General features: G+C 48.4%; 1 protein-coding gene across 1 annotated transcript in view; it reads right to left on the minus strand.

The window, feature by feature from the left end:
• TMEM132A (transmembrane protein 132A) overlaps nt 1–17,518 on the minus strand; it is a 189,610-nt gene that overhangs the window by 52,942 nt on the left and 119,150 nt on the right. Inside the window, exon 6 of the mRNA XM_063963116.1 lies at nt 12,788–12,974. Within this exon, the coding sequence (XP_063819186.1) occupies nt 12,788–12,974 (187 nt within the window). The remainder of the gene's footprint in view (nt 1–12,787; nt 12,975–17,518) is intronic.

Below are 17,518 nucleotides of genomic sequence, written 5' to 3' on the forward strand. Positions count from 1 at the left end.
AGTGTTCCCTTCTGAAATGTGCAGACTGACAATGTTGTTTCATGTCTATGCGAGTTACTTTCCACAGGTCCTTTTGTTGAAAGTCTGCAGATTCCTGGACTGGATGTAATAAGGGGTGGTCTTCAGTATGCCGGCGGTCGGGCTCCCGGCGACCAGCATACCGGCGCCGGGAGCCCGACAGCCGGCATACCGACACTTATTCTCCCTCGTGGGGGTCCACGACCCCCCTGGAGGGAGAATAAAATAGTGTGGCGCGCGTAGCGCGCCACTGTGCCCGTAGCGTGGCGAGCGCAGCGAGCCCGCAAGGGGCTCATTTGCACTCGCCACACTGTCGGGTAAGCCGGCGGTTGGGCTCCAGGCGCCGGTATGCTGGTCGCCGGGAGCCCGACCGCCGGCATATCGTAGTGAACCCGTAATAAGACCCAGGGGGAATGTTACATGTAAGGGTTAACTTGGCAACATATCCCTGGTATGGGAGCTGGCATTATCCGCAAAGCTATACTGGATAATGTTTGTGCAAATAAAGCCTATGGGGGTTTTGACTGAACCTGTGCCTGCCTTGGATTATTAAGGAGGCTTTGGTGAAAGCTATAACAATTCGCACATAATCCATTTTGTACCAGATCTTGAGAGGTTAACCCTGCTTTGCATGACAACCATGATATCAAGGTTGGTGCTGCTGTGGAAGAGTGCATCCTCCTCACCCTTGCCTCTGTTAGACATGGTAAACAAATAACACACCTGTATGGTGTTAACTACACAATTTGTGACCGTATTCACTTTAAGCTTGCTAAAGTAATATACAATCCGATCCCTCTATTCCAGAGGTTCCCAAACTGTGTGCCGTGGCTCCCAGGGGTGCCTCGGGACACTTGCAGGGGTGCCCTGGGTTGGTGGTCCAGGACCAATTCAAATTATTCATGGTCAATATAATAGGCAAAACCAGTGTTGGTGGCTGCCAGTCATAAAATATGTGGCCAAACAGTAGCAAATCTTGTCCCTCACCACACAGCTGACCCTAAGGATGACATATAAATCCGATCTACTTAATGTAATATTTCTTTCTAAATTTCTCAATAAGAAATTTTTGGCCTAGGGGTGCCGTGAAAAAAATTCTGAAATTCTAGGGCGCCGTCATTCAAAAAAGTTTGAAAACCACTGCTCTATTCTTTGCACCAGCATTGAGGATTGGTATATACAAAGACAGCAGAACTGACTGATATATAGTATAGTATAGAAAAAAGTCAGCAGCTGCACTAGCAATCAGTCACAGGTTATACATTAGTATAATAAGAAATATGAGCATATATTAAACTACAGATACATTTCAGGTATGTAGGAATGTAGGAAAAAGATTTATGGTAAGAACTTACCGAGGTTAAATCTCTTGCTGCGAGGTACACTGGGCTCCACAGGGAATGACATTGGGGTGTATAGTAGGATCTTGATCCGAGGCAACAACAGGCTAAAAGCTTTGACTGTTCCCAGAATGCATAGCGCCGCCTCCGTGCAAAGGAGCTGTTTTTGTTAACCAGTCCATTGAGACGACAACGGTTAGTAGCCACATACACTACACTCTCACGACAGGAGAAAGTGTCAGAGGCTAATGCCATACCAACCCAAAGAAGCTAAGTGCGTCAGGGTGGGCGCCCTGTGGAGCCCAGTGTACCTCGCAGAAAGATTTAACAACGGTAAGTTCTTACCATAAATCTTGTTTTCTGCTGCGGGGTACACTGGGCACCACAGGGAATGACATTGGGGATGTCCTAAAGCAGTTCCTTATGGGAGGGGACGCACTGTAGTGGGCACAAGAACCCGACCTCCAAAGGAAGCATCCTGGGAGGAGGAAGTATCGAAGGCATAGAACCTTATGAACGTGTTCACTGAGGACCACGTAGCCGCCTTGCACGATTGTTCAAGGGTCGCACAACGGCGGGCCGCCCAAGAAGGTCCAACTGACCAAGTAGAATAGGCCTTTATGGTAGCAGGAGCTGGAAGTCCAGCCTTCACATAAGCATGTGCAATCACCATTCTAATCCATCTCGCCAGGGTCTGCTTGTAAGCAGGTCAGCCACGTTTGTGAAAACCAAACAGAACAAAGAAAGAATCTGACTTCCTGATGGAGGCAGTTCTCTTCACGTAAACACGGAGGGCCCATACCACATCCAAAGACCGCTCTTTTGAAGACAAATCAGGAGAGGCAAAGGCCGGAACCACAATCTCCTGATTAATGAGGAAAGAAGACACCACCTTAGGTAAATACCCGGGACGTGTTCTAAGAACCGCCCGATCATGGTGAAAAATCAGATATGGTGACCTACAAGACAAGGCACCCAAATCCGACACCCGTCTAGCAGAGGAAATAGCCAGCAGAAACAGTACCTTAAGAGAGAGCCACTTAAGGTCTGCAGATTCAAGAGGCTCAAATGGAGACCCTTGCAATGCCTCCAAAACCACCAGCAAGTCCCAAGGGGCCAACAGGCGGGACTTAGGGAGGTTGAATCCACAACACACCCTGAGTAAACGTATGTACGTCAGTTAAAGTCGCAATTTTTCTCTGGAACCAAACCGAAAAGGCAGAAATATGAACTTTGATAGAGGCCAGACCAAGGCCCTGTTGTAAAAAAGGCCAAAAGTTTGGCCGTACTAAACTTGTAAGCGTCATGATTGTTAGATGCACACCAAGCAAAGTAAGAATTCCAGACCCTATGGGAAATCCGAGCAGAAGCCGGTTTCCGGGCCTTCAACATGGTTTGAATGACCGCCTCAGAAAATCCTTTGGCCCTCAAGACGGAAGCTTCAAGAGCCACGCCGTCAAAGCCAACCGGGCTAAATCCTGATATACACAGGGGCCTTGAACTAGTAGATCTAGGCGCTGTGGTTCAATTGCTGTAACTGAGCAGACAGCTGATATGCCCATGGCGGGTTAACCGCGGGGACCATAAGTGGTTGTACCGGCACAGGGGGTGTTAATCTAGTTACCAGCGTATTCAATAACGTGGAGAAGGTAGCCCAAGGTGGGTCATTTTGAACCCCCGTTGCTACGATCCCACTGAGGGGTAAGAAACTCCCATAACCTGAACCCTCAGCTGCTATATTTTCCTCAAATGTGTCTGCAGTGTCACAACCTCACAATGTGGGATCAGCCCCAGCACCATTGTCCTTTGTAGCTGACATATCCGAAAGCTCAATGCAGGGCAACCCAGTACAATATCAGCAGCACAATACCTGACAAGAACCCCCTTTGTAGTGTAACAGCACAAACAGGGAATTCAAGAGGTATATGGTGACTAAAAATCACAGAGAAAAAATAAGAATTTACTCACCGGTAATTCTATTTCTCGTAGTCCATAGTGGATGCTGGGAACTCCGTAAGGACCATGGGAATAGACGGGCTCCACAGGAGACTGGGCACTCTAAAAGAAAGATTAGGTACTATCTGGTGTGCACTGGCTCCTCTCTCTATGCCCCTCCTCCAGACCTCAGTTAGGGAAACTGTGCCCGGAAGAGCTGACACAACAAGAAAAGGATTTGGAATCCAGGGTAAGACTCATACCAGCCACACCAATCACACTGTACAACTTGTGATAACCATACCCAGTTAACAGTATGAACAACAACTGAGCCTCACTCAACGGATGGCTCATAACAATAACCCTTTAGTGAAGCAATAACTATATACATGTATTGCAGAGAGTCCGCACTTGGGACGGGCGCCCAGCATCCACTACGGACTACGAGAAATAGAATTACCGGTGAGTAAATTCTTATTTTCTCTGACGTCCTAGTGGATGCTGGGAACTCCGTAAGGACCATGGGGATTATACCAAAGCTCCCAAACGGGCGGGAGAGTGCGGATGACTCTGCAGCACCGAATGAGCAAACTCAAGGTCCTCCTCAGCCAGGGTATCAAATTTGTAGAATTTAGCAAATGTGTTTGAACCCGACCAAGTAGCAGCTCGGCAAAGCTGTAAAGCCGAGACCCCTCGGGCAGCCGCCCAAGAAGAGCCCACCTTCCTTGTGGAATGGGCTTTTACTGATTTAGGATGCGGCAGTCCAGCCGCAGAATGTGCCAGCTGAATCGTGCAACAGATCCAGCGAGCAATAGTTTGCTTTGAAGCAGGAGCACCCAGCTTGTTGGGTGCATGCAGGATAAATAGCGAGTCAGTTTTCCTGACTCCAGCCGTCCTGGAAACATAAATTTTCAAAGCCCAGACTACGTCCAGCAACTTGGAATCCTCCAAGTCCCGAGTAGCCGCAGGCACCACAATAGGTTGGTTCAGATGAAACGCTGACACCACCTTTGGGAGAAATTGGGGACGAGTCCTCAATTCCGCCCTGTCCATATGGAAGATCAGATATGGGCTTTTACATGACAAAGCCGCCAATTCTGACACACGCCTAGCCGAAGCTAAGGCCAACAGCATGACCACCTTCCACGTGAGATACTTTAGTTCCACGGTCTTAAGTGGCTCAAACCAGTGTGATTTCAGGAAATCCAACACAACGTTAAGATCCCAAGGTGCCACTGGAGGTACAAAAGGGGGCTAAATATGCAGCACTCCCTTAACAAACGTCTGAACTTCAGGCAGTGAAGCCAGTTCTTTTTGAAAGAAAATAGATAGGGCCGAAATCTGGACCTTTATGGACCCCAATTTTAGGCCCATAGACACCCCTGACTGTAGGAAGTGCAGAAATCGACCCAGCTGGAATTCCTCTGTAGGGGCCTTCCTGGCCTCACACCAAGCGACATATTTCCGCCATATGCGGTGATAATGCTTTACTGTCGCATCCTTCCTAGCTTTTATCAGCGTAGGAATCACTTCATCTGGAATGCCCTTTTCCGTTAGGATCCGGCGTTCAACCGCCATGCCGTCAAACGCAGCCGCGGTAAGTCTTGGAACAGACAGGGCCCCTGTTGTAACAGGTCCTGTCTGAGAGGCAGAGGCCATGGGTCCTCTGAGATAATTTCTTGTAGTTCTGGGTACCAAGTCCTTCTTGGCCAATCCGGAACGATGAGTATAGTTCTTACTCCTCTCTTTCTTACTATCCTCAGTACCTTGGGTATGAGAGGAAGAGGAGGGAACACATAAACCGACTGGTACACCCACGGTGTCACTAGTGCGTCCACAGCTATCGCCTGAGGGTCCCTTGACCTGGCGCAATATTTTTTTAGCTTTTTGTTGAGGCGGGACGCCATCATGTCCACCCGTGGTAGTTCCCAGCGATTTACAATCTGTGTGAAGACTTCTTGATGAAGTCCCCACTCTCCCGGGTGGAGGTCGTGCCTGCTGAGGAAGTCTGCTTCCCAGTTGTCCACTCCCGGAATGAACACTGCTGACAGTGCTAGCACGTGATTCTCCGCCCATCGAAGAATCCTTGTGGGTTCTGCCATTGCCATCCTGCTCTGGCGGTTTACATGGGCGACCGCCGTGATGTTGTCTGACTGAATCAGAACTGGGTGGTTTTGAAGCAGGGGCTCTGCTTGACTCAGGGCGTTGTAAATGGCCCTTAGTTCCAGTATATTTATGTGTAGTGAAGTCTCCAGACTTGACCACTGTCCTTGGTAGTTTCTTCCCTGAGTGACTGCCCCCCATCCTCGGAGGCTTGCATCCGTGGTCACCAGGACCCAGTCCTGTATGCCGAACCTGCGGCCCTCGAGAAGATGAGTACTCTGCAGCCACCACAACAGAGACACCCTGGCCCTTGGGGACAGGGTGATCAACCGATGCATCTGGAGATGCGATCCGGACCATTTGTCCAACAGATCCCACTGAAAGATCCTTGCATGGAACCTGCCAAAGAGAATTGCTTCGTAAGAAGCCACCATCTTTCCCAGGACTCGCGTGCAGTGATGCACCGACACCTGTTTTGGTTTCAGGAGGTCCCTGACCAGAGATGACAATTCCTGGGCCTTCTCCACCGGGAGAAACACCTTCTTCTGTTCTGTGTCCAGAATCATGCCCAGGAAAAGCAGACACGTCGCAGGAATCAGCTGCGACTTTGGGATATTCAGAATCCAGCCGTGCTGTTGCAACACTTCCCGAGAGAGTGCTACGCTGACCAACAACTGCTCTCTGGACCTCGCCTTTATGAGGAGATCGTCCAAGTACGGGATAATTATAACTCCCTTCTTTCGAAGGAGTATCATAATTTCGGCCATTACCTTGGTAAATATTCTCGGTGCCGTGGAGAGACCAAGCGGCAACGTCTGGAATTGGTAATGACAGTCTTGTACCACAAACCTGAGGTATTCCTGGTGAGGTGGGTAAATGGGGACATGCAAGTAAGCATCCTTGATGTCCAGCGACACCATAAAATCCCCCTCTTCCAGGCTTGCAATAACCGCCCCGAGCGATTCCATTTTGAACTTGAACTTCTTTATATAAGTGTTCAAGAATTTTAAATTCAGGATGGGTCTCACCGAACCGTCCGGTTTCGGTACCACAAACATTGTGGAATAGTAACCCCTGCCCTGTTGAAGGAGGAGGACCTTGATTATCACCTGCTGGAGGTACAGCTTGTGAATTGCCGCCAGTACTACCTCCCTTTCCCTGGGAGCAGCTGGCAAGGCTGATTTGAGGTAACGGCGAGGGGGAGTCGCCTCGAACTCCAGCTTGTATCCCTGAGATACAATTTGTACAGCCCAGAGATCCACTTGTGAGCGAACCCACTGGTTGCTGAAGTTTCGGAGACGCGCCCCCACCGCACCTGGCTCCGCCTGTGGAGCCCCAACGTCATGCGGTGGACTTAGTGGAAGCAGGGGAGGATTTTTGTTCCTGAGAACTGGCTGCCTGGTGCAGCTTCTTTCCTCTACCCTTGCCTCTGGCCAGATAGGATGCTCCTCTGACCCGCTTGCCTTTCTGAGACCGAAAGGACTGCATTTGATAATACGGTGCTTTCTTAGGCTGTGAGGGAATCTGAGGTAAAAAAGTCGACTTCCCAGCAGTTGCTGTGGATACGAGGTCCGAGAGACCGTCCCCAAATAATTCCTCCCCCTTATAAGGCAAAACCTCCATGTGTTTTTTAGAATCAGCATCACCTGTCCACTGCCGAGTCCATAATACTCTCCTGGCAGAAATGGACATTGCATTAATTCTAGATGCCAGCAGGCAAATGTCCCTCTGTGCATCCCGCATATATAAGACGACGTCTTTTATATGTTTGATGGTTAGCAAAATAGTATCCCTGTCGAGGGAATCAATGTTGTCTGACAGGGTATCAGTCCATGCTGCTGCAGCACTACACATTCAGGCTGAAGCAATAGCAGGTCTCAGTAGAGTACCAGAGTGTGTATACACAGACTTCAGGATAGCTTCCTGCTTTCTATCCGCAGGATCCTTTAGGGCGGCCGTATCCTGAGACGGCAGTGCCACCCTTTTAGATAAGCGTGTTAGCGCCTTGTCCACCCTAGGGGATGTTTCCCAACGTAACCTATCCGTTGGCGGGAAAGGGTACGCCACCAGTAACCTCTTAGAAATCACTAGTTTCTTATCAGGGGAACTCCACGCTTCTTCACACAAATCATTTAATTCATCAGATGGGGGAAAAGTCACTGGCTGCTTTTTCTCCCCAAACATAATACCCCTTTTGGTGGTAACCGGGTTAATATCAGAAATGTGCAATACATCTTTCATTGCAGTAATCATGCATCGGATGGCTTTTGTAGACTGTACATTTGTCTCATCCTCATCTACACTGGAGTCAGACTCCGTGTCGACATCTGTGTCTACCATCAGAGCTAGCGGGCGTTTATGAGCCCCTGACGGCTTCTGAGTCGCCTGGGCAGGCGCGGGCTGAGACCCCGGCTGTCCCAAGGCTGCTGCGTCATCGAACCTTTTATGTAAGGAGTTGACACTGTCGGTTAAGACCTTCCACATATCCATCCAATCAGGTGTCGGCCCCGTCGGGGGCGACACCACATGTATCTGCCCCTGCTCCGCCTCCACGTAACCCTCCTCATCAAACATGTCGACACAGCCGTACCGACACACCGCACACACACAGGGAATGCTCAGACTGAGGACAGGACCTCACAAAGTCCTTTGGGGAGACAGAGAGAGAGTATGCCAGCACACACCACAGCGCTATATAACACAGGGATTTACACTGCTAATAAGTGATTTTCCCAATAGCTGCTTGTTTGTATCGATTTGCGCCTAAATTTATGTGCCCCCCTCTCTTTTTAACCCGTCTTGTACCTGGATACTGCAGGGGAGAGCCTGGGGAGCGTGCTTCCAGCGGAGCTGTGAAGGGAAAATGGCGCTGGTGTGCTGAGGAAGAAGGCCCCGCCCCCTCAGCGGCGGGCTTCTGTCCCGCGTTTTCTGTAACTTAATGGCGGGGTATTTTACACATATAATACAGTCAGTTAACTGTATGTGTATTTTATGCCAAAAGGTAATATTATTGCTGCCCAGGGCGCCCCCCCCCCCCCCCCAGCGCCCTGCACCCTACAGTGACCGGAGTGTGTGGTGTGCTGTGGGAGCAATGGCGCACAGCTGCAGTGCTGTGCGCTACCTTAATGAAGACAGGAGTCTTCTGCCGCCGATTTCATCGTTCTTCTTCTGTCTTCTGGCTCTGAAAGGGGGACGGCGGCGCGGCTCCGGGAACGGACGATCGAGGTCAGGCCCTGTGTTCGAACCCTCTGGAGCTAATGGTGTCCAGTAGCCTAAGAAGCACAAGCTAGCTGCAAGCAGGTAGGTTTGCTTCTCTCCCCTCAGTCCCACGTAGCAGTGAGTCTGTTGCCAGCAGATCTCACTGAAAATAAAAAACCTAACAAATACTTTCTTTTCTAGCAAGCTCAGGAGAGCCCACTAGGAGCACCCAGCTCTGGCCGGGCACAGATTCTAACTGAGGTCTGGAGGAGGGGCATAGAGGGAGGAGCCAGTGCACACCAGATAGTACCTAATCTTTCTTTTAGAGTGCCCAGTCTCCTGCGGAGCCCGTCTATTCCCCATGGTCCTTACGGAGTTCCAAGCATCCACTAGGACGTCAGAGAAATAAAAAACCTAACAAATACTTTATTTTCTAGCAAGCTCAGGAGAGCCCACTAGGAGCACCCAGCTCTGGCCGGGCACAGATTCTAACTGAGGTCTGGAGGAGGGGCATAGAGGGAGGAGCCAGTGCACACCAGATAGTACCTAATCTTTCTTTTAGAGTGCCCAGTCTCCTGCGGAGCCCGTCTATTCCCATGGTCCTTACGGAGTTCCCAGCATCCACTAGGACGTCAGAGAAATACACACTGAGTATAGCTTGCGAAATACTGTACCTATATTGAATGATAAACCTGACGCACCTAGCCCCCTCAGGTTATAGAATATAGGGATAGGAATCTGAGTGAGATACACGAAATGGAGGTCACTAGTAAAGTCAGTTGGACATGCTAGTACATCCACACCGCCGAAACAGCAATGTACACGTGGGTAAGCGTTGTCACTACCCGACGGAGAGTTGTTGGAGCGACTCTTTCTAAGTTGTATATACTACGCTTTTTAGAAAGATTGCTCAAAAAGAATAAGACTATAAAAATAAAATAATAAAAAGCTTATGGCTATACAAACCAGCAGCCCTATGGCCATGGTCCGGCCCCTGCCGCACCAAACAAAAAATGTAATTGCCTGAGCCAGGAGGCGGTGATATAGGAGACTGGCCTGTTGCATTCTGGGAGGCCGAAAGCTTTTGAGCGATTGGTGCCATTCCGCTGACGCTACCTCATATCCTAATGTTATCCTGTGGATAAACTGTGGACCCTGCAGGAGAACGTACTGCAGGTTACCATAACTGATTATATGTCAAGAGACCGTGAGTAGTGTTGAAATCTCAAAACACACATAAAAGATGAAGCGGTTCGATGTCAGACTCACAGGTGCTAGTTAGAATGAAATACTGCGGCAATAAAAACAATACATACAGATGTGTCCTCTTACATCCTTGCTGCAGTCATGCTAAACAGCCCTTGAAGTCGCACCATGCCGTGGCGGGACTCTGTAGCGCCAAAGGTCTTTTTTTTGTGTTTTTTTTCGGTGAAAATGCATTTTACACACAAAGTAATGTAATAGAGCGCACAAGCAGCTTCTGCTATTTAAAATGATATGTGGCATGCCTATATTCTATGTGTAGCTCTATCTGCATCCGAAATGCCACGTTACAGTGTTTTCATTTTGTATGCAAATACAATTCCAGTCACACACAGAATATAGACATGCGGTATACCATTTTAATCAGCAGAAGCTGCTTGTGCGTCCTATTACATTACTAAGACGCATTTTTGAAGAAGAAAAAAAAAAGACGCTTGGCTCTACCGAGTCACATGGCACTCATGCATTATGGGCCTAATTCAGACATGATCGCTAGGGTGCTTTTTTTGTATCCCTGCTATCATGCAGTCACCGCCTACAGGGGAAGAGGGAAATCGCTGTGCAGGGATGCAATCACATGTGCAGGAGAGCTGCACAAACAGAAGTTGTACAGTGTCTGCACAGACCAGGACTTACTCTTACAGTGCGATGATTGGGGCCGGAGCTGATGCCAGATACCCTCCCTTCAAACGCCTGGTCCCTTCTGCGTTTCTCTGGACACTCCTTAGAAACGGTCAGTTGCCACCAGACAAACGGCCTCTTCCTGTCAGTCACCTTGCTATCACCCGTGCGGTCGCTTTTCTTGCACCATCCCGTTGCTGCTCGGCGATCCCAGTCTCTTGGACTGACGCGCATGCGCATTGCGGTGCATACGCAGTTCAGACATGATTGCAGGTTGTACGAAAACGCAGCCTAGCAATCAGGTCTGAAGTAGGCCCTATGTACAGTATAACGCGACTAGTAGTGCACAGAGCAAAGATGTAAGAGAACACATCTGTATTAACATTGGTAATACTTTGACTCTGGGGAGCACCGCCAACACCATAAATGAATTAGCACTCTGCTACATATCATTTACCTATTATTATTCCTTATGGTTGGTTTGAAACATACATTCATATATTCTTTACACTATACATGTTGTTAACTCCGGTGCAGGATCACACCCTCATATTCTGCAACGCACATCTTATCACATACGCGATTAGTATGCCGTAGAGAATATATCAGCTATATGCTGGTGGGAATAGTAAAATAGGCTGTTAAATAGCCCTTCTAGTCAAGCCATGATGAGCGTCTTTACGTGCAACTGTTTCCATTAAAATGCATTTTATTCACAAAACGATGTGAATAGGACACACGCCTATATTCTGTGTGTGACCGTGTGGACTTATGCTGACCAGCACTTCCATCACGCCATCACTTGCAGTCAGGACCTTTGCTTCCATCCTCACCTCCGTGAACCAGGACCCCCACTGGCATTGCTACTGCCCATGATATCTATAGGAGGATCCACCTAATGGAACACGGAGTTCCAAGTGAACTGTGAACCAGGACCCCAACATTAATACCGCTGCCATACGGACTTATACTTCACGGGATCCTTTTAAACGGAACACAGACTTGGTAACTACATCCAATTGGATGAATTAATGTACATCTGGTCCATTATTATGACTGTGCTTGTGCTGGTTTCAGTATACCAATGAGTGCTTAGGTTATTTAATGTCAGCATTTAAGTCCACCTGAAGTCATTCATGAGACATAATATATCTTAAAGTGTTATTATTATTATTATTATTTTTTTATTGTTTTAAGTCTTGTCATTTTTATAATTCTCTACATTAAATATATACATTTTTAGATTACACTGTGTCAAGCAGCGCTGTATATATTTTCTTTTCCTCTGTGTGTGACCGTGGCTGTATCTGTATACGAAATGGTACACTGTAACACACCATTGTGTATGCAGATATAAACGCACAGAGAACATAGGCATGCTGCATATAATTTTATTCAGCAGAATCTGCTTGCCCATCCTATTCACATTGTGGTGTAAAAAACATGCATTTCAGCAAAAAAAAAAAGAACCCTGGCCCTAATGTAGTTACACGGGGCCACGGGACATACATACATACATAGAGGGGAGGCAGTCAATTATACCGATGCCAGAATCCCAACACTAGGTGAAATCCCGACCGCTGGCCGGTATTCCCACTAGGGTGGTGGTCCACGCCACCACCCGATGTGGAATAGAACCCTGTGGCGACCAAACGTCGCCACCAGGCCCGAAGAGTGGCGAGCACAGTGTGTCTCCTGACTGTTGGGATCTCAAACTGATAGAGAGCATGAAAGAGAGGGTGGGAGGGTTGGGGGCAAATAGTGACTGGGGGAGAGAGTGGGTGGAGGGGTTTGGGGAGAGGTAGGGGCAGATGGGGACAGTGGAGAGAGAGATGCAGAATTTTTTTAATATAGTCAGCTCTGTGGTGCCGCCACACACACACACACACACATACATACATACATACATACATACACACACACACACACACACCCTGTGTACACTGCACCCGCATACTCTTCCACATTCTGCATCTCTCATATACGGCCTCTTTATACACACTGCACTCCCATACCCCTCCAAATAGTGCCCCCTATATACAGGGCACCCACTCCTCCACATACTGCTCCCGCCATATACCACATACTCTGCACCCCAAGGTTACTAGCCCTCCCGGGAATTACCCTGCATGCAAAAAAATAAAAATATATTTCCACCTCTTGAAATTGTTTGTCCAGGTACAAAATTACTTGCTCCAACACAAAATCAGGCCCATTGAACACAGTTTCCAAACACATCATCTAAGGAACTCATCTTTAGATATGAAATAAATTACAGTTACTGTCAGTAGAAGAGTTCTACATGGTACCTTCACAAGTGGGATGATTGCTCTAAGGTCACGGTCAGACACCAACACTTCAGCACTACCACGTATACCTGCTGTGGCTGCGCTAGCTCCAGGAACATCCAGCTGGAAAGTAATTCTCCTTGAGACTGCAGAGCCCAGCGAAACATTACTCACAAGAAAATCCAAGAGGGCAACAACTGGAGGGGGCCTGAAAAGGAGTGAGAAACACTGAGGAGGAGTGCAAAGAGAGAAACTGGAAAGCAAGGAAGCAGAATAACGAAGAAGGAATAAAAAAATAAACTGGAAAACTCATCCTATAATAAACGGCTAAGGCTGCGCCTCACCTGTGTTGTGTGCGCCCGAGGCCGCCACACGGACCAAATGACTCACAGCTGTAAATGATACTGCAGAGAAATGTTACGGCAACCTACTCTGATGCTGCTTATATTAGTAATGTTGATATAACTGTTTCACTCTTGCTCAATGGGGGGAGAGGGTGCTAACGTTTAACACGCATAGGGGTCATTCTGAGTTGATCGCTCACTAGCAGTTTTTAGCAGCCGCGCAAACGCACTGTCGCCGCCCACCGGGGAGTGTATTTTAGCTTTGCAGAAGTGTGAACGCTTGTGCAGCAGAGCGCCTGCAAAATCTTTTTGTGCAAATCAAGAGTAGCCCTGTAATTACCGTTCGTGTGCGTTGATTCTAATGATGGAGGGAAGGATTTTGACTTCACACCCCCATCCAGCGAACGTCCAGGCACACCTGCGTTTTTTCTGTCACGGTTGCGTTTTTCTAAGCACTCCCTGAAAACGGTCAGTTGACACCCAGAAACGCCCTCTTTCTGTCAATCTACTTGCGGCCGGCTGTGAGATTGGAATCGTCGCTAGAACCAGTGCAGAACCACAATGGACTTTGTACCCGTACGACGTGCGTGCGCATTGCGGAGCATACGCATGCGCAGATTAGCCGTTTTTTTCACTGATCGTTACGCAGCTAACAACGGCAGCTTAGCGATCAACTCGGAATGATCCCCATAATCAGCACGACAGATCGCCGGATCCCAGCAGCTGGACTTTCAGAAACCCACCTGGCAGCTCTTGTGTGAGTAGCGACCCCCCCCAGCCCTATATTCCGGCCCTGGTGTCAATCATTTTGATGGGCTTTTAACTAGTAGATACATAAAGTCCAGAGAAAAAAAATAGGATTTTAATTACCTACTGGTAAATCCTTTTCTCGTAGTCCGTAGAGGATACTGGGGTCCACATTAGTACCATGGGGTATAGACGGGTCCACTAGGAGCCATGGGCACCTTAAGAAATTGATAGTGTGGGCTGGCTCCTCCCTCTATGCCCCTCCTACCAGACTCGGTCTAGGAAACTGTGCCCAAGGAGACGGACATACTTTGAGAGAAGGGGTGAGATTCCGAACCAGCACACACAAACAAGAGGAAAGCCATGCTAACTAAACATAAAACCAGGAACAGCAACCGCTGAACCAACAATACTTAACCAAGTAACAGTGCAGGAATAAACAAAGCCCAGTATCCTCTACGGACTACGAGAAAAGGATTTACCAGTAGGTAATTAAAATCCTATTTTCTCTTACGTCCTAGAGGATACTGGGGTCCACATTAGTACCATAGGGATGTACCAAAGCTCCCAAACTGGCTGGGAGAGTGCTGAGATCACAGCAGAACAGATTGACCAAACTGAAGATCCACAGAGGCCAAAGTATCGAACTTGTAGAACTTAGCAAACGTGTTCGAACCTGACCAAGTAGCTGCTCGGCAGAGCTGTAAAGCCGAGACACCCTGGCAGCCGCCCAGGAAGAACCCACCGACCTAGTAAAGTCACCCAATTTTATTGGGATCATAGAGTACAAACAGCAAGTCAGATTTTCTGTGACGAGCTGTCCGCTTCACATAGATCTTCAAAGTCCTCACAACATCCAAGGACTTTGAAGTAGCATAGGTGTCGGTAACCACCGGAACCACAATAGGTTGGCTGATATGAAATGCAGACACCACCTTTGGAAGAAATTGCTGATGAGTTCTGAGTTCAGCCCTATTTTCATGAAAAATCAAATAGGGGCTTTTGTGAGACAACGCCCCCAGCTCCGACACATGCCTTGCAGAAGCCAAGGCCAACAGTGTTACGGCCTTCCACGTAAGAAACTGGACGTCAACGTCCTGTAAAAGCTCAAACCAATCAGATTGCAGGAACTGCAACACCACGTTGAGATCCCAAGGTGCCGTAGGAGGCACAAAGGGCGGCTGGATGTGCAGAACCCCCATCAAAAATGTCTGAACCTCAGGGAGAGAAGCCAATTGTTTTTGGAAGAAAATGGATAAGGCCGAAATCTGGACTTTTATGGAGCCCAAACGAAGGCCCACATCCACACCTGACAGCAGAAAAAGGAGAAAACGTCCCAGTTGAAATTCCACCGCAGGAAATGTCCTGTTCTCACACCAAGAGACGTATTTTTTCCAAATACAGTGGTAATGTTTAGGCGTTACCCCCTCTCTGGCTTGGATCAGGGTTAGAATTTGACGCTCAACATCAATGCCAACAAACGTAGCCGTGGTAAGTCTTGACAGACGATCGGCCCCTGTTGGAGAAGGTCCTCGCGAAGAGGTAGAGGCCATGGGTACTCTAGGAGCATCTCCAGTAGATCCGCATACCAGGCCCTTCTTGGCCAGTCTGGAGCAATGAGAATTGCTTGAACCTTTTCCCTTTTTATTCTTTTGAGAATCTTTGGGATCAATGAAAGTGGTGGAAACACATATACCATCTGGTAGACCCATGGAGTGACCAGAGCATCCACCGCCACTGCTTGCGGGTCCCTCAACCTGGAACAATACCGCTTGAGTTTCTTGTTGAGACGAGAGGCCATCCTGTCGATTTGTGGAATTCCCTACCGACGTGTCAAGCACTCGAACACTTCCGGGTGAAGGCCCCACTCTCCTGGGTGTAGGTAGTGTCTGCTGAGGAAGTCTTCTTCCCAGTTGTCTACTCTCGGAATGAAGATCGCGGACAATGCCACAGCGTGTCTTTCTGCCCAGAGGAGAATCCTTGTTACCTCTGACATTACTGCTCTGCTCTTCATTCCGCCTTATCGGTTTATGTATGTTACCGCCATCACATTGTCCGACTGAACCTGAATGGCTTGATCTTGAAGAAGATGCGATGCCTGTAGAAGGGCGTTGTATATGGCCTTTAGTTCCAGAATGTTGATCGGAAGAATGGCTTCCTGATTTGACCATTTTCCTTAGAACTGTTCCCCCTGGGTGACTGCTCCCCAACCTCTGAGGCTTGCGTCTGTGGTTAGCAGAATCCAATTTTGAATCGCAAAACTCCGTTCTTCGGTCAGGTGAGAAGTCTGAAGCCACCACAAAAGAGAAATCCTGGCTTTTGGCGACAGACGGATCCTCTGGTGCAAGTGAAGATGCGATCTGGACAATTTGTCCAACAGATCCAGCTGGAAGGGCCCTACGTGAAACCTTCCGTATTGCAGTGCCTCTTAAGTGGCTACCATCTTTCCCAGAAAGCGAATGTATAGATGCACCGATATTCGGGGTTTGTCCTAGAACATCCCGCACCATCGACCGGATCACCAATGCCTTTTACAACGGAAGGAACACTTTCTGTGCCTCCGTATCCAGTATCATCCCCAGGAACGGAAGACTCTGCGTTGGCTCCAGATAAGATTTTGGTAGGTTCAGAATCCATCCGTGATACTGGAGCTGTCGGGTTGAGAGGGCAATGTTGACTAACAACCTCTCCCTGGATGGTGCTTTTATCAGCAGACCGTCCAGGTATGGTATTAGGTTTACTCCCTGTTTGCGGAGGAGAAACATCATTTCTGCCATTACCTTGGTGAACACCCTCTGTGCCATAGAGAGGCCAAATGGCAGTGCCTGGAACTGGTAGTGACAGTCCTGTAAGGCAAATCTTAGATAAGCCTGATGAGGCAGCCAAATCGGAATATGAAGGTATTCATCCTTGATATCCAGAGACACCCTCCTCCAGACCTGAGATCCCCGCTCTCAGAGACTCCATCTTGAACTTGAACACCCGTAAGTACGGGTTAAACGACTTGTGATTTAAAATGGGTCTTACCGAACCGTCCGGTTTCGGAACGCCAAACAGGTTGGATTAATAACCCTTGTTTTGCAGCTGAAGTGGAACTGGAACAATGACCTGAGTTTGTACCAGTTTTTGAATTGCTTCCTGTAAAGTCATACTTGCTTCTTGAGAAGCTGGTAAGCCTGATTTGAAGAATCTGTGAGGTGGGAGTTCCTGAAACTCCAGTCTGTAGCCCTGGGCTATAAGATCTTTGACCCAGGGATCCTGGCATGACGTTGCCCATATGTGACTGAAGAATCGCAAATAGGCTCCCACCTGCCTGTCTTCCAGGCAGTGCGGTCCACCATCATGCTGAAGGCTTAGAGGAAGCAGAACCGGTGTTCTGTTCCTGTGAACCTGCAGTTGCTGGTTTCCTGGGTTTAACTCTATTGCCTTTGAAGGCCGTAGAAGAACCTTTGGTTTTGTTTTTAAACTAAAGGACTGCAGAGCTGGAGCAGTGTATGATTTTGTAGCCGGGGGAGCTGCGGAAAGAAGGTATGCAGACTTACCCACCATAACCTTGGATATCCACGTATCCAGTTCATCTCCAAAAAGGGCTTCACCTGTGAAAGGTAGACTTTCCACGCCTTTCCTGGAATCCGCAGTCCACTGGCTTAGCCACAAACCC

This window comes from Pseudophryne corroboree, chromosome 3 (assembly GCF_028390025.1).
Source record: "Pseudophryne corroboree isolate aPseCor3 chromosome 3, aPseCor3.hap2, whole genome shotgun sequence".
Taxonomy (NCBI): Eukaryota; Metazoa; Chordata; class Amphibia; order Anura; family Myobatrachidae; genus Pseudophryne; species Pseudophryne corroboree.